We start from the raw sequence: 18,801 nt of genomic DNA, 5'->3' as shown, positions 1-18,801 counted from the left end.
TTAGAATGATGAATCTATTACAACTTAAAAATCAAACTCTATTCCTTTGAATCACAGCTATTTGGCGAGCCTTCTACAGTCAGAATTTGACGTGCATATCTTCTGCGGACGGAGTTGTGAGTTTGAATGACTACAACCAAGAGGAAATTTGCCAAGAAACCAATGACTTTTAAATGATTATAGATTAAACTGACGGAGCAAAATATCAGTCATTACACCTTAAATTAATCAAAAATGCATAAAACTAGATTTAGATTAGTGTGACTTGAGTTGTGTAATTTTACATGGAAAGATTTTAGGCCTGTCACCTCGTAAGAATCGAACATGTCATGTCCTATACATCTAAGGCAAAATTTTGCGTGGAAAGATTCCTGAATGTTGCTAATACGTAATACAGATTGAATATGTTTTGGAAGACTTGCAATTTGCGGTCACCAATACATGAATGCTTCTGTTTGCTTTGAGTTGAATAAATATATACACACTTCACTTTGAGAGATGGAACAATGCAAATCCAATTACAGCAGTCCAATCCAATATGAATAAGCAAGTTATTACTTCTGACGAAATCGTGAGACGATCAAGTGTATCTGCATGAAAGAAAATTACACCCAAACCATTGTAGTCAATTGTTTGGTGGGAACATCCAAAAACATAAAATAGCTTGCAACAGCAACAATATCTTTCTTTGCTTACAATGTTGTTTTCGGGTTTCCTCCAATAAAGTCCTTGAATAGCAATCACGGCCAAGTTTGAAGATACAAGGACAAATATACTCAAAGCGTGTTTTCCCATCCACTCCAACACACTTGTCAAACGTCTGTGACCGTAAACATCTACCTGCATTGTCGAATGTGTTATATATAACCTTAAATTTCCATTGCAAAAGATCATTGCTGCAAAGTAGGATCGGTAGATAATATATCTGCCAAATGACTCACCAGAACATATAAAGCCATAAATGTGAGACCAGAAGCTGCAGAACTAAGCAGCATATAACTGACTGTGTACAGAGATTTATTTAGAGGAATTCCTGAAAACAAAAAGTTAAATTAATACAATTATTTTCTTTGCATCAGTGAACGTAGACACAGGTTGATTTGCTAAAAACTCTAACAACCATGATTATGAAGAGAAAACACTCGAATCAATATCAGTGAGTAACAACATACCTAATACAGCCATGAACCATCCGAGGGCCAGAAGTGAAACTGAAAAGCCAAGCCAGTGATTTATGCGTCGTCTGTGGTCCTACAGTATTACAGAAAAGAATAGATCAGCTGCGTCGGCTCTACTGCACAATCAAAGAATGTAGCGCCAAAATAAGTTTAGGGGGGAGGGTGTGGCTACACCACTGAGTTAAAATTTAGAATTAAAGAACTCATAAAATAGAAAATGCTAAAATTTTACTTGGCATACAAGCTTCAGTTAATTCAATACATGATCTCACCTCTAAATGGGCAAGAATGTGACCGTATTGGAGTCCAATTATACATGAAACTGCAGCTGTTATGGAGCTGAAAACAAATGAAAAGGATTATGATTTATAAACTGTCTTCTGTCAGTACCGATCAACATAACTTAAATATTAATATAAAGCATATAACTACCATATAAATTTCTGCTAAATTAATATTCATTGTTCAACTACTCAACTATCTATAGAGATTTGAGAATCAAAAAGGTGTAAACAGTAGATTCTACCAAACTGTGAAGTTATAAACTTTCATACAAAGGTGAAGTAGACTAGTTACCTCAAAATGCCTTCTGGGTCAAAAGGGGCGTGACACCATGATGGTGAACTATCTGAAACTTGGCCAGTGGTAGACATATTGCACTCCTGAAAGTTACATAATCAAGGTATTAACATATCAAAGTATGTTGTAAACCATTGAACAAAGAAATGGGACCATTTATAAGATACCTTAAGATTTCTATAAACAGGCTTTTTGTATAGATGGTCAAGACCAAGAATATACCGATCGATCATTCCAGCAGAATTACAGGCAGGTCCAAGATCTCCTCTCACCGAACAATTCACCTGATATAGAGTTGAAAACATTGCAAGAATTATAAATTAAATATTTTGAATTTCATCAACAGTATGGCTTACAAATAAAGAAACTATTGAGAAAATCTCAAGTCTCGCATACATTAAAGATAAAGTCAGACTAGAGTTTATAAAGCGTGACAACCCTCACTTTATAAGTCAGTGTTGTAAGAATGAGTTGGTAAAATATAAAAAACTAATAGAATCTTAAGCAAGACTAACATATTACTATTGGAAACAATGAATTACCCATCAGTTCTAGCTTGAACAACATCACATGTACATTTTCACAATAACACTAAAACAGGTGTCTTAGACTAGCAACTTTTCTATATTATGCAGCACATTAAATTCAAAACAAACAAAAAAATTGCAGAACAAAATAGATAATTGAGAGTAAATGGTGCAAACGCATAGCCTACTCTCACCTTGTAAACATTGCCGCTGTCAAATGGAGGCAAAGAAGAGGTAGCAGCTGATACATCAAACTGCCAATCTGGAACATATAGACCATACAACAATCCGGAGTAAATTGCCAACAATACCACTGCTACAAACCTGCATAAAAAATATCTGTGAAATTAGGAGGAAAGGGAAAACTATATAAAACAAGTATAGACATATTGACTACAATGCTCAATGAATACACATTGCAAATTTCAATCCATGTGAAACCACACCGTTGAATATTCAGTTCTATACCAACCACAAGGTGTTAATTAAAAAGTTAAACTTTTAAAGAAATTGAAATGTTACCAATGCCAATAGTAACTTTTGAAGAAACCCATTTCTTTCCATCTTAGAGTCGGAAGCCATATCTCACATAAAGCAGCAACTATATAACCAATAGATATCCTCTGTATATTTTCATAGTTCATCATTTTAAATTGTCACAACAATGAGCAAACTCGGCACGGAATTGAAATATGAAAAGATTATACTACCTGTAAAACTCCAAACCATCTTATAGTTTGAATGTCAACACCATAAGTCAAGGAAGTTATCCCATGAAAATAACCACCTGAAATGATAATGATTTTTGTTATCAAACATGTAAAACTCTGACTAAGTAATATAAGATAGTTATTAGTTAGTTACTGACCTTGAAGAAGAATGCCAAGAATAAAAAGTTGAAGTGATCTAACTAATGCTTTCCATGTAGCTTGTTTTCTCTCTGGCCTTCTCTGACATTTTTTTATACAAGAAATAAATTACAAATAAATAAAAAAATTAAAACATTAAAATCTATCTATAAATTTAATTTTTAGAAACATAATAAAAATTATACAGAATTGAAAAAGGATAATGTGTGGATGGAGTAAAGAGGTACCTTATAAACAAGTGCGAGTGAAATTCCAACAAGGAAGAGGAAAAAAGGCATGACTAAATCAGCGAGGTGAATGCCATTCCATGGAGCATGAGAAATTAAGGGAAAGATAGATCCGCCATAATCAACGAATATCATAAGCTGCAGTGTAATGTGAAGAATGATAATTAAATTTTGTAGATTAGTCAAACAAGTAAAGAGAAACGTTGACCGGAGAGAGAAAAAGGTTACAAAAACAGAAAGTCCACGGAAGACATCAACGGAGGCGACTCGGGGGAGTCTGGCGTTTTGTTTAAGGTGAGTTGACTCGGAATTGAGCAGCAACGGTTGTGGATCCGCCATTTTTTCTCTTTCAATCACTGTACGGACGGTGGAGCTTCATTCATTCTGAGTATGATAAAAGAATAGTAAAGAATTGGAAATGGATTAAGTTGAATGGAACGAAGCAAAAGCAACAAGTATTTTGGACGATTCTGCTTTATCTTTTATTTTTATTTTTAGTTTTTTAAATTAGTGAAATTGGATTGGGTGTTGGGGAGAGCGTTAGAAGGTGAGAAGAGAAGACGGCGTGAAAGAGAAAATATAGGAACATGCCTTCTTGTCGCCACCTGATTGATTATCTTATGTATGTCCCATCTGGTATCGGAGACCAAAGCCAATTATATCTTCTAATTTATTCTTTACAATTATTGGAGGTTATTATCTAGGCATGGCAACGGGGCGGGTCGGGGACGGTTTTTACCTCCCCAAACCCAAACCCGAATCCCCAATCAATCCCCGTTACCCGCCCCAAACCCAAACGGGGATGGGGAATTAAAACCCAAACCCGTCCTTAATGGGTTCGGGTTGGGTTCGGGTATCCCCGCCCCGCCACCATGTATTTCGTAAAATCAATTTTTTAATAAAAATATTTACTTTTTCAAAAATCAAATTACATTATAAATAACAAAATAAAACAATCTCAAAAAATTTCATACATATATTTCAAATATTTAAAATAATAAATACAAATCAAATTATTAAAACAATAGCCACATATTTAATAATATAAATTACGAAATATAAATAATAATGTACATATTGAAATAAATGGGGCGGGTTCGGGGACGGGTTCGGGGTGGGTACTAGTGTCCCCATTACCCGACCCATCCCCATGTTTTCTAATCGGGTAAAACCCAAACCCGAACCCAAACCCAGTCAAAGCGGGTTTTCCCCGTCAACTTCGGGGTGGGTTCGGGTGGGTACCCATGGATCTGGGTTTTATTGCCATGTTTATTATTATCTCTTACTAAAGAGGTACTTTTTTTTTTTTTTTGATATGAACTAAAGAGGTACCTTATAAACAAGTGCTAGTGAAATAATTTGGTTTATCTTTTGTTAATGTTTATCTTTTGCAATTATGCTCTAATGGAAGAAGGCATTTAGAGCCAACACAATGGAGGTATATATATCATTTGTATAAATAAATAAAAACACTATTCATAATTGCATTTTTTTTGGTTTTTTTAAGGATTTTGAATTCAAGGAAATAGATGAAGTTCTAAAATACTATCTTCAAGAAACACATAGAGTTGATAAAGATGGAAGATCTATTTACATAGAGAAATTGGGTTTGGTTGATTCTAACAAACTAATGCAAGTAATAACTATAGAGAGATATCTTATCATGAAAGATTAAAAATTATATAATAAATTATTATATATGTAAAGAGGTGCTGACTGTATCATAATTGATCAGGGTCTTAGAATCATGAATAAAGTTGCAAGTAACATGATCATGGTTGCAGGTAAATGAAAATAAAACTCTAGGTGGTGCTGAGATTAACTTAGTGTTAAATTTTCAACAAACTTTTAGGTTGAATTTGTTGCCTTTGATTCGGGTGATGTGTTAGTTATTGCCAATTCGTCATCGGGTGCGATAAGTCTTTGGGTTTTGAAAGAATCAAAGAGGACGTTTAGTGTTTACTTAGTACCATTTTAAGTTTTAAGTTTTGAAATTTGTTAATGTGATTTGATATTTTTGTCATTGTTATTGAATGTATGCGCTTTTTTATCCTTGCTCCAAATGATGAATTCATGCATTTTGCACTCTCTTGTTACGCATAAGTTACAGTCAATTTCAAATCTTTCTTTTCATTTACTCAGGCATATGTGCAACAATTAGAGAGCAATACACGGAAATTGACTCAACTGGAGCAAGAGCTACAACAAGCATGCTAGTTAGTAGGTTCGATTTTGCTATTTTATACATCACTCAAGATCAAATACTTAACTATTTGAAGCACACTTTCTTTGTGGTTATTGTAAATCTGATTATGTTGCTATATAATGCAATAATTTGGTTTTTAATATTTTCTTGGGAATTTTTACTTAAAGCACTGGATAGCGGGCTTATACATTGAGTGGAAATGGTATTTAGTCTTCTTCTCTTGCCTCTAATTATATGCCGAAAGAAGTTGATAGCATGGGTTACCACGACCTCATGGGCGAAGTTTTACCGTGGTTAATGCATTTTTCGGAACCTAATTTGTGTTAATGATCTCAGTATGCATGCGCAATGACATTTGATGCAGAGTATGCACGATGGTTAAAAGAGCAAAATAAGCAAACCAGTGAGCTAAGGGCTGCAATAAACAATATTCTATTCGCCAAATTTTATACATTTGGTTAGTTAAAACTTTATGTATTTGTTTTAAACATTCTAACAATTTTCATAAAATCAAAAATAATGTTGTTTCTGATTTTCATAGTTCAGTTTTAAAGTTATAATTTTTTATGTCATGATTTTTTTGTCTGAATTCATTTTTAATTGTCTTATAGTTTTGGTGGTAATATTTTTTTCAGTTTTTGTACACATATTAACAATTGTAGCAGTAACTCCTCATGTGTTAAAAGTAGATAACGAGAATTAAGATCATGTCCATGTGCACTTATCCTTTCAACACCAGTTGCAATTTTTTGTGCTTACACAGCAGCTACTATGTCCATTCTTCTGATCAAAGGGGGGCAATCTCTTGAAACACTGGAAAAAAATTAAGATCACGACTTTTGACAAAATGGGCACCATAAGAAAGGGTGAATTTACGGTGACAAATTTTCAATATCTTTCGGATGACATTGATTTGAACACATTGCTCTACTGGTGAGGATGACCCTTATTTACTTGTATAACTTTATCCGAAAAAGGTGGCAGAATTTGAAAATTTTCCTAGAGAAGGAATCTATGGAAAAATTTACGAGAAAGTTATCTACATTGGAGATAAAAGAATGCTACAAGAGCAGGATCTAAAATATGTGAAAGATCTTTCCTACTATGTCACTATCTGTTTGAGGCTAATTAAAAATGATATACTATGTAACATTATTTTCCTGACTGGCCTTGTGCATGCTATCTTTTGTGCATGCTGACTTCTTTGAAGAGCTAACCATTTGCCAAATTATGGAAAAGGGGAGGAGTAATGAGGAAAAGTGGTGTATCTGCTATGTGCAGGTAAACCCGGTGTTTGTTTAGTACTTACTGTTCAAAAAGTACTAATATTGTGCTTCATGCTAGAGCATCGGGCAGGACATCTGGCCCTTGTATGTGTGCAAATAAATATGAAAGTTAGGTGACTTGTGTAAGCAGATTTTACAAATCTTAATCATTAACTAATAACCGTTTGTGTTATGCATGACTAAGTTATGAATGATTGCATGCTAATGATTGTTAGTTAGTAGGATTGTATGCTACTAGCTATGTACTAATTGGGTACATGCATGACTAAGTCTGTGAATGATTGCTTGTTTGATTGTTTGTTTAGTTTAGAGCAACTGAATGGATTTTGTGTAAACATTTGATCTTAATGCTACTAACTATTGCCAGTATGCTTAAACTCTGATATATTGAAGAAAGTTATTGTTGCTGACTGAATGCTCTGATGAAGACTAGTGTTGATACTAATGGATGAAGGCTAGTGATTCTACTAGTTGTCACTTGTTCTGTTATGAACAAAGCGTCATGTCTTTAAGATTTGAACAAGTTTTATATCTTAAAGAGATGTTTTGCCACAATTTGCTAAAGGGGAAGATTGAAGTTCATTGTGAAATGGTCCTTTACATTGACTGCATTTTACAAAACAACAACATGAAAGAAGTGTTCAAAGTGTTTAAGTTGTTCTAGCTTGGTAAAGCTGTATGGTTGTGCGGAAGGGACACATGTTGTTTTAGTTGCTAAATTTGTTCAAGTTACTCTAGCTTACTAAGAATTTATTTTTATTAGGTTGACAATATGATTATATGATTTGTTGGACAGTTGTGAAAATCAAATCAAATTTAAAGAGATTTAAATTTGAATTTGTACCAAACCAAATCATATTTTTTGTTGGAGATATTCAAGCATTCAAGTATTCATTGAAGATCTTTTAGAGTGCTACATTTTATGTAGTGTATTCCACACTAATGCCCTAATAGGATTGATGTAGAATCTATATGTACACCTCTACGTTTCAGTAACTTGACATAGAAGGCTTGTCTAGTTGAGTTGTAAAATTCAACATCTTTCAATGAGTTGATTGAAGTTGATCACTAGGTTATAGTGGTTGTAATTGTAACACCTTAAACCCCAAAACATAATTTAAATTAATTAAACAACAATGTTGGTTGTTCAATGTTGGGAGGACATCCGACCTGACCATCAACCTTTCCTTCAATGACAAATCCTTGCACGAGTCTCATAAAGTCCATAAGTGGTAATTCAGAAACACAAGTAATATGTTGAAACATCTTGTATGATATCTTGGTTTTCTTCCTAACATCATAAATTTTACCTTCAACTTTGAGATCAGACATACATAAGACAAATTTCTCTACAACGAAGCTCTTCATACTCCCATGCTTTTTGTGCCATTGCTTAGTTTCTGTATCTGAAATGTCACTCATGATTTTAGGAACATGTTTTTCAACATTCTGCACTATAATGTTGGTAGCAATCATCTTCCTCCCAACACATTTCTTTCTCATAGTATTATCACCAAATGTAACATGGTTTCTCTCCTATCAAGTATCCAGTGCTTCTGCTATCAAAATAACAATCTTCACAAGAAAATAACTTATGGGAGGTATAAATATGAACAAGAATATTAGGCTTACCACACCAAAATTTTTGATATTTCCTTTAGGACTTGTTACCTGACATTGTTCATTCTGTTTTTTGAATATGAGTAACACACATATTCTTTGAGTTTGATGACTCACCAATATATATAACATCTTTCATGTCTTTGATGTGTGTAGTGAAATTGACAACATTGTTTGCTTGATTAGATTCACCTTCCTTATCATTAGTGACATTGTATATTTTTCTTTGTTTCCTTGAAAAACGTAAGCATTCGGTTTGAATATGTGCAAAATCTTTGCATTATAGACATTTGACCCAATCGATATTTTCACCACCTATTCCTTTAAGCTGAAAGTTATAGTTCTTGAAATTGTGTAGGTGATTGTCTTGAACATTTGTAGAGACATTACTCATATACCTCATATCTAGTTTTCTTAATACTTTATTAAAGATCTTAGCAAGCCTGAGATTTTCTTTAGTATTATAATCTACTTGGTCTTCACAATCTTCATAATTGTCTTCAGCTATATTCTTTAAAGGATTCTTAATACCATACAAAATATATGTTCGATGAACTACTCCTCCTTCTTTGAAAATCTCCATCTTAAACATAATAAGAACCTTGGAACACACCCAAACAAAACAGTGTGCCTTCTCTGATGCAAATTGAAATTCTGTTCTTCATATGGAGGGATGTCTAAAACAATTGTTAGGAGTAAATTAATGGTAAATTCATGTGTTAATATAAGTGATTTCTTCTCTAAACTAATGCAAATTGTGATAGATCCATAGGTTTTTAGTGAGAATTGAACTGAAAAGGTTTAGTTCATGTGTAAAGCAAATCGAATCACTTGTGGGTACTCTTGATGCAGGTTTAGAGCTGAACTGGAGCTTTAGGAAAACATGAAGAGGAAAGGAAGCTGGAGGTCTCAAAGGCAAAGCAAAAAGATGAAGTTTGACAAGGGCGCGCCGCGGGGGTTCTAGCCAGCGCCGCGCCAAAGTCTCTGTTTCTGATCGCGCCGCGCTCATCCGTTGCCGCGCCGCGGCCTCGGCGTTTAAAGCCCAAAAGTTCTGTTTTAAAAGCCCTAGCTTCCAAGAGAAAAATAACTTTGTGAAGAGCGAAATTAGGAGAGCAATCTGAAGGTGCAGCCACAATCATCAATTGAAGACCAATTCTCTATCAAGCGAAGACATTCCTTTGATGAAGATGAATTCTTCCATTAATCTTTGTGTGTTCTTCATGACTATGGAGAGCTAAATCCCTCTTGTTGAGTCTAAGGTAGTAGTTAACCTATGAATATACATTACCATTGATTAATTCCTGTGAACAATTGTTTGAATTTATTATCAATAAGAAACCTTGCTTTTAATTTACATCATTGTTGAATCTTTGATCGAAAGAAAGGATTTAACTTTTGCCCTAGGTTACTATATTGATTCAATTGCAATTTGCAGAGATGGAATTGTAATTGGGTTTTCATAATTATCGTTCTTAATTACTATTATCGTTATTGTGATTTGGAGAGATCGAATCTCATACCGGTAAAAGTTATCTAATTTGATTTGCAGACATGGAATCTTATTTGAGGATAAGTGAAGATAATGATTCAAAGGATTGTTCTATTGAGAATTAATTGATAACTGTATAGGATTAGGTTGATGAACCCTAAAGACTCAACATCTTTCTTTAATTGTTAACACAAAGTCCTTTACTTACTTTTATTTTATTATTTGCTTTTGATATTATTATTAGTATAAAACAAACCAAACCAAGTTTCTTAACTCAAAATAAACAACTATAGAACGGCAGTGATATTAACCAATCCCTGTGGATACGATATATTACCGAAAATATTTACCCACAAATACTTTCAACAAATTGGCGCCGTTGCCGGGGATTGGTGTCAATATTGCATGCATTGCAATAGTTCTTATTTTGAGTCTTAATTTTTTTTTCTCTATTTGGTTGTTTCACGTGTTTGCTAGTTTTGCAGAAGATTGTGTATGCGCAGCAAAGTTTCTAGCGATCAACTTCTTTTTGATCCCGAGATCGAAAGGACCGCTAGGAGGTTAAATAGCAAAGCACGAAAAAGAGCGAACATAGCAAAAGCAAGAGACAACGCAACCGCGACATCGTCACAACAACTTGAAACCATTGACGAGTCGCAAGAAGGATTCTTCTTTCACGAACTATTCACGGAGGAAGAACCGGAAGTTTTTATACAACCTACTGTTGGCAACATGGCTGCTAATGGTCCATGTGCTAATAGTCCAAGACTCAATCCTCAGTTCGCGAGAACTGCCGCCAACGGGCGACCGACAGAACTGAAGACCGGTATCATACAATTGATTTGTGCAAGTCCTTTCGCCGGATTGGACCATGAAGACCCGTACACGCATCTTACTCGATTCTATGAGCTAGCGGGTACTACGGGTGTCGCTCAAGCTGATGAGGAAGCATTATTTAAGAGGTTGTTCCCACACTCTTTGCTATCTAAGGCAAAGGATTGGTATCTGGATCAACCCGAGGTAGTGATGACAAATTGGAACACATTGGAAGAAAAATTTCTGGAAAGGTTTTACTCTCAAAACCGATTCTTCGAAGCAAAAACAGCAATAGCAGTATTTTCTCAAGGTAGTAATGAATCTTTGAATGAAGCATGGGAAAGGTATAAAGCTATGTTGAGAAAGTGCAAAGGACACGGTTTTTCAGACGTTGACCAAATCCATATGTTCCGTAACGGTCTCACAGCTACAAACAAGACACTTTTGGACGCCACAGCTGGTGGTTCTCTCATGTCCAAAACACCTGAAGAAGCTACTCAGATAATAGAGCGAATGGCTCTAAATGATCGTCAAGGCAATCATGATCGAACGGTAAGAGATAAGAAACCCGGAATGTTAGAGTTGAACAACAGTGATGCTCTACTTGCTCAGAACAAATTGCTAACTTCACAAGTGGAACTTTTGACACAACAAATGTCTAAATTACCACAACAGATCAAGGAGCTGAACTGGGTATCTAATTCATATCAAGTTGCTAAGTGCGAATTGTGCAAGGGAGATCATCAAACAGGATTCTGTCCACCAGTGCAAGAAGAAGAAGTGAATTACATGAATAATAACCAAGGACAGAGGCAGAATCAATATCAGAATCAGCCATACCAACAAGGTTATCCACCAAGATATAACAATCAAGGGTACCAACAAAGACCACCGAATCAAGGGTATCAACAACAAGCATTCCAGCCGTACACTCACCCACCGCAACAACAGCAAGGAGGACAATCCAAGTTAGAGGAGACAGTGAATCAATTCATTCAAACATCAGTGATAAATCAGAAGAACCAGGAAGCTGCAATTAAAAATCTGCAAACTCAAGTGGGGCAAATAACACATCAGCTTACTCTACAGACACAAGGAGCCTTGCCAAACTCAACCGTGAAAAAACCGCAAGACCAAGAGAAAATTAATGCTGTTACAACAAGGAGTCAAAAGGGTTTAGAATCGGAAAAAGAGAAAGAGGAGCTAGGTGACCCTATAGCGATGGAGGTCGATCTGGAAATAAGAGAGAATCTAAAAGAGCCAGAGGTTGTAACACTACCAATGAAACCAGTTGAAGAAAAAAATAAGAAAGATGTTGAACAAGTGATTAAACCACCCCTCCCGTTACGACTGACAAAGAAGGATTCAAAAGAGAAAGACATTCGGAAGTTTACGTCCTTGTTCAAAAAGTTAGAAGTGAATTTATCTTTCTTTGAAGCACTGGAGCACGTGCCTGTGTATAAGAAATTTATGAAAGAGGTGTCGGTGAGAAAAAGACCACTAGAAGGAGAACCAAAAATTGCAATCGAGAAGTGTAGTATAGTCGCTGCAGCAAGAAAGATCCCAATTAAGAGAAAAGACCCTGGGGCGGTGGCAATACCATGCACTATCAAGAATATATCATTTAAAAAGGTACTTCTCGACTCTGGCTCTAGTGTGAGTTTAATGCCTTTATCCATTTTCAAAAGGCTTGAATTAGACAAGATTAGTGAAAGCAAGTCGCAATTACGGTTCGCCGATCACACTACTAAGAAATCTTATGGAATAGCGGAAGATGTACTAGTAGAAGTTGATAAGTTTGTTTTTCCTGTTGACTTCCACATCATGGACATTCCGGAAGATGAAGAAACTCCGATCCTTCTTGGGAGACCCTTTTTGTCGACAGGACGCTGTAATTTTGACATTGAAAAGGGGACGCTAACGCTAAAATCATTTGATGAAGAAGTAACCTTGAAGATGTTAGGAGTCAAGAAACATAGGTCAGGGGTAAATGAGAAAAATTCAACTGGTACACCGGAAGGTGCACAAGAAGGCAAAAAGCTCAAAAACCTCCAAGAAAAAGTCTCTAACATATCTTCTCCAATGAGACCAAATTATGATGATGTCAAAAGTCCTAAGAGGGCTAAGGAGAGTGATAAGAATGGGGAAGATAAAGTGAAGAGAAAAGCTATCCAGGCTTTTTATCTTCATGAGTTTGTGGGTATGGAAGTACAAAGTAGCGAGTGCTGGAAAAGGAAATACCCTCCATAAAACAAGGGGTAATGGACCGTCGAGCCATGCGACGTTAAACGAAGCACTTTGTGGGAGGTAACCCACACTTCTAATGTTTTATTTTTTTCTATTTCAGGAAATAATAAGGGAACCTTTCTGGTGAGAGCTAGGAAGAGGCAATTGATATTGCAATACCCTCTGTGAGTCAACCCTCCCGGGCTTGTGCTGAAACATTGAGGTCAATGTTTAGTTCAAGTTTGGGGGTGGATTTACTCTTTTTGCATTTTTTTTTCAATTTTATGCTTTTATGTCGGTTATGCACTTCCAGTTAGAGTAAGTAGTCCCATAACAAAGTGAAAATCGCAAGCGAAGTACCAACAATGGAGCAACATGCGTGAAAGTGGTAGTGAGTGGAATTTTTTTTGAGAAAATTAAATTTTCACTTTCTTTTTCAATAAAGTGACAAAGCAGGTATGAATTTTTGAACTCAAACTCCTAATGTGTGCATGAAATTTAGGTTGTTAGTAAATTCTTAACAGAAGTTCTTTATGGTACACTATTGTATTGGATTGGTTTAGCCTTAACCATTGTGAGGAAAGCTTTCCATTGTTTACTATATGCAGGAGACCATCAATTGCTTTGACTTGTTTGTATCATGCTAAACCATTTGTTGCATCGTTTGTGGAAATCTGTGAAAGTGATTTAGGCACTTGTTTGAATCTGAGAGTTCTTTTAGCCTATTCCAATGAAAAAACTTATTTGCTTCTGTGAGAGTGTGATCCTTTGCTAACCATTCTTTGAGCCTGAGGTCAAGATAAGCATTATAATATACACCAAGGAAAATATCTGGTAAGTTTTGATCTCAATAAAAAGTTTTGTTCTGGACCATCAACCATAAAATTTGGTGATGTGTTTTCTCTTTGACCTTTTTAGAAAGTAGGGGAGCATTCATATAATCTAAAATACAGGTTGATCTCCAAGTTGGGGAGAGTCACATTCAAAAGAAGAGTAAGTACTTATGGTAATCGGTGAAAGAAAAAAAGTCGTAGCTTGAAAAAAAAGAGAAGTAACAACGTTAGAATATAACGGTTGTTGAAAAAAAAAGTGAAAAAGAAGAACCAAGCTACGAATGAAAAAAGATGGACAGGTAAAGGAAGTAGAGTTTTAGAGAAAAAGAAATAAGTTATGAATTGGATGCTTCCCTATATTAGGAACAACCCTTGATTATCTTCTTTTCTTTGAATCTAAACCACATTACAACCTTAGAAAGACCTTCTGATTCTCAGATTCCACAAGACTTGATGCGAGCAATTTGGTGAACGTATGATATGGATCTTTGTTGATTTAATTGTTTGGATGAGTGTTTAACCCCTCTTTTATTCATCATACTTTTTGAGGAGAGTGATTAGTGCTGATTCAATTACAATTGTGTAGTGTTTTGAACTTCTGGAGGTAATTTGCTTTCAAAGTTTGTTTCATATGTATATTCTGAGTTTGCAGGTAGAAGAGGAGTATTTAACTTAGTTACTGGATTGAACCACTTGAGAAAAACTTTTTGAAAAACTTGTTGCTTGATTGTCGGTAAACTTTGCTGGAGGTAAGTAATTTTGTTTAGGGACAAACAAAACTCTAAGTTGGGGAGAGTTTGTTAGGAGTAAATTAATGGTAAATTCATGTGTTAATATAAGTGATTTCTTCTCTAAACTAATGCAAATTGTGATAGATCCATAGGTTTTTAGTGAGAATTGAACTGAAAAGGTTTAGTTCATGTGTAAAGCAAATCGAATCACTTGTGGGTACTCTTGATGCAGGTTTAGAGCTGAACTGGAGCTTTAGGAAAACATGAAGAGGAAAGGAAGCTGGAGGTCTCAAAGGCAAAGCAAAAAGATGAAGTTTGACAAGGGCGCGCCGCGGGGGTTCTAGCCAGCGCCGCGCCAAAGTCTCTGTTTCTGATCGCGCCGCGCTCATCCGTTGCCGCGCCGCGGCCTCGGCGTTTAAAGCCCAAAAGTTCTGTTTTAAAAGCCCTAGCTTCCAAGAGAAAAATAACTTTGTGAAGAGCGAAATTAGGAGAGCAATCTGAAGGTGCAGCCACAATCATCAATTGAAGACCAATTCTCTATCAAGCGAAGACATTCCTTTGATGAAGATGAATTCTTCCATTAATCTTTGTGTGTTCTTCATGACTATGGAGAGCTAAATCCCTCTTGTTGAGTCTAAGGTAGTAGTTAACCTATGAATATACATTACCATTGATTAATTCCTGTGAACAATTGTTTGAATTTATTATCAATAAGAAACCTTGCTTTTAATTTACATCATTGTTGAATCTTTGATCGAAAGAAAGGATTTAACTTTTGCCCTAGGTTACTATATTGATTCAATTGCAATTTGCAGAGATGGAATTGTAATTGGGTTTTCATAATTATCGTTCTTAATTACTATTATCGTTATTGTGATTTGGAGAGATCGAATCTCATACCGGTAAAAGTTATCTAATTTGATTTGCAGACATGGAATCTTATTTGAGGATAAGTGAAGATAATGATTCAAAGGATTGTTCTATTGAGAATTAATTGATAACTGTATAGGATTAGGTTGATGAACCCTAAAGACTCAACATCTTTCTTTAATTGTTAACACAAAGTCCTTTACTTACTTTTATTTTATTATTTGCTTTTGATATTATTATTAGTATAAAACAAACCAAACCAAGTTTCTTAACTCAAAATAAACAACTATAGAACGGCAGTGATATTAACCAATCCCTGTGGATACGATATATTACCGAAAATATTTACCCACAAATACTTTCAACAACAATGTCTGACCCAATGTGTTTGACAATATACTTACGCAGCAGATAGAATAATAGCAAAAATACCAGTAATAAATGAATTGTTAGTCTTGTTCGGTGCAACGTCACCACATCTGAGGGACATTCAACCCAAGAAAGGAATTCCATTCTCCATTGTAAAAGTACAGATGTTCAACGCCTCTCTTCCTAATACTACCCGTGAATTTCTGTTAAGGACTTCTTTTATATCAACTTCACTCCCAATAGTCAAAAGGACAAATGGGCTTACTATGATCTCTCCCAATTCAAGGCCACTTTGCTAATACTACCCATGAAGATTTGTTCAGGCTCCCCCTAAATAAGAGATCCCTCTCACTTTCACTCAAACACTCTTTCTGTGTTTGGACAATTACAATATGATTAAAAGATGGAACAACTAAAGACACACAAATATTATGTTCTCCAGCTTACAGAATTTGTATATATGAACAAAATATTACAACAAAAACTCAAAGACAAGAATCCACTAAAACTCTCTTATAGATTAGTTTTTTCTCTAAAGTTATGGGTTTCACAAAGGAGATGAACTCCTTACGTAGCCAGAAAAGTCTAACTCCAAAAGCCCATCATGAATTTGTTCACACTTCTAAAAGGCACATGAGATCATTCTTCAATCACGATGATATCTAATATTGATTGATCACTTTCAATAAATATGAATCTCTTGTTTCTTCTTGTTGTATTTGATTCAGATCACGTCCTCCAAGAAAAACACATGATCAATCAAATATTTATTAGAAAGATTAAGATCCTTGATTGATACAAATTAAGCATTCCACATGCAATCTTGTTAGAATAAGATATTTTCCAAATCCAAACTCAAGCTAGCACACTTATATCTCTAATATAACAAAAAAGAAAATAAATCATAACATGACAAGATATACTTCAATTTATCTTGCTCACCAAGTAACAGTCCGAGACAGACGTCTCACAGATTGTGGAACATTTGCCCAGACATCTCTCGACGTAACAAAATTCTGAATCTTGAACAAAATCAAATAAAATCTTTACTTGATATAAATCACAATTTCAGCTTCTCAAGTAAACGATTTAGAATAAATCTCTTGCAGAAACTAAATCATACTTTAATAGAGATAGAAGATTAAGTGCAAATCCAAATCTTATAATTAAAACATATCTAATTAAATCTCTTCATGGAATGAATCTTCAATCAATATTTTTGCATATCCAATTTCAACACATTCTTGAATAAACTAAATCTGAAACAAATTTTTCTTCAATACAAATCCAATCAAATCAAATATTCTTATTTGAATAAAATCTTGTCCAAATTGATTTAGATTAACTAAAGTAAACTTCTCATTATACCAGAAGTAATACAGATTTTCTAACTAAATGCTAAAGCGATCAAGTAATGCAGAATGAGCAGTCTACGTACCAAGATGTCAAACAACATGTTCTAGACATCTTGCTCAACAAGTTGCTTACAACCAAATCTTTTTATCAAGCAACTTTAGCAGGAACGTGGACTTGAACAAATCTAAAGTGAATGAGAATTCAATCAGTGTAGCACACATGTCAAGATGTCACGCAACATGTTCCAGTCATCTTGTTTCCATTTTACCTATAAAAAAAGAAAATCAAAGGAACAATAGACAAAAATTCATCAATAATTATGAACAATCAATTTTCACTCACTGAGGTTACAGAACTTTGATCACGCCTTAAAAGTATCAGGCTCATCATTATGTTAGCAAAATGAGTTGGTACATATATGTCATGACACAAATCACAAACAAATGCAAATAGTGACATAGCGATCCGACAAAATGCTTAAACTTCCACCTCATACTTGAGCCTCAAGTCTAAGACCACTTGTAATGGGGGTGTTGAATAATTTTTTCAATAGTTGAATGTTTCCGATGGTATATTGAATGAGATGTTGAATGTGATGTAGATTAATTGGTGTTGAATATATTCAACATGTTGAATGAGAAAGGAGTGTAGATCACATTATATACTTTGCAAAATTTTATTGGTAGTTTTGATTATTTAGATTTTTACTTCATCATACTTATTTGGAACAATTATTTTATAGTAAATTAATTTTTTATTTATTTTCATTTTCACCAAAATTCATCATTTTTTGTCTATAAACAGAGACTTGGTTCATTTGATTTGGACACAAAAAAATCGACTTTTTTTCTCTCTAATTTTTCTATTTAAGCTCCAATAAATTATTGTTGGTAGTTTAAACATCTTTTTAGTGAAATGGATCCCAACAATAACCCTTTTAACACCCAAAATTAATTAAAAACATAAACTTAAAACAATAAAATTAAAATAAATTATTAAATTAGAAAAACATTAAAATAAAATATTTAAGTCTTAATTATTTTAATTTAATTTCAATTGACAATTGTTATTAATATATAATCACAAAAGTTAAAATATAAAAGAAAATAAAATATGAAATAAAAGTGGTGGGGGATGTTGAATTTTATTAAACAAAAACCATTGTAGTGAGTACAAGTTGAATGAATGTTGAATATGTAAACCATTGTAGATAGTCCAAGGGACCAAAAGTACCACATCGGTGCTACACCCCAACTTAGAAAAATTCCATCTAAAAAAGTATAAAATATTATCACACTTTAATATTTTTTAGGTTAAATATATTTTTGGTCCTTGTAAAATTAATAAATTTTATTTATGATCCCCGTAAAAAAGGACATGTTTTGGTCCTTACAAAATTATTATGCAATTAGTTTTGGTTTCTGTTGTTAAATCAATATATATTTTTGAATAATTATTTTTTAGACATGTTTAGAAAGTTATAAAAAGTTTCTCAAAAAAAAGAAATTTTAAATTTGATTTCTAAGTCGAAATTTTTATTACTTTTATCATTATCTTTTGGAATTTTAAAAAAAATTATATTTAATTCTTCTCATTTTAAAAAATTCTAAAATTTGATG

The 18,801-nt window shown here is 34.2% G+C and overlaps 1 protein-coding gene across 1 annotated transcript; it reads right to left on the bottom strand.

Moving 5' to 3' along the window:
- Positions 1-224: 224 nt before the first annotated feature.
- On the bottom strand, positions 225-3,978 carry LOC131655027 (uncharacterized). Its single transcript, XM_058924935.1, has 13 exons — positions 3,609-3,978; positions 3,381-3,518; positions 3,153-3,234; positions 2,995-3,071; positions 2,807-2,907; positions 2,479-2,608; positions 1,925-2,041; positions 1,755-1,840; positions 1,451-1,517; positions 1,173-1,251; positions 942-1,033; positions 697-840; positions 225-590 (listed from the first exon to the last, which is right to left on the bottom strand). The coding sequence occupies exons 1-13, from the start codon at positions 3,717-3,719 to the stop codon at positions 555-557; spliced, it is 1,260 nt and encodes a 419-aa protein (XP_058780918.1). The 5' UTR covers positions 3,720-3,978; the 3' UTR covers positions 225-554.
- Positions 3,979-18,801: the final 14,823 nt, after the last annotated feature.

Source organism: Vicia villosa, linkage group LG3 (genome assembly GCF_029867415.1).
Source record: "Vicia villosa cultivar HV-30 ecotype Madison, WI linkage group LG3, Vvil1.0, whole genome shotgun sequence".
Lineage (NCBI taxonomy): Eukaryota > Viridiplantae > Streptophyta > Magnoliopsida > Fabales > Fabaceae > Vicia > Vicia villosa.
The sequence above is the reverse complement of the archived record's forward strand: the minus strand, read 5'-3'. Positions and strand labels throughout refer to the sequence as shown.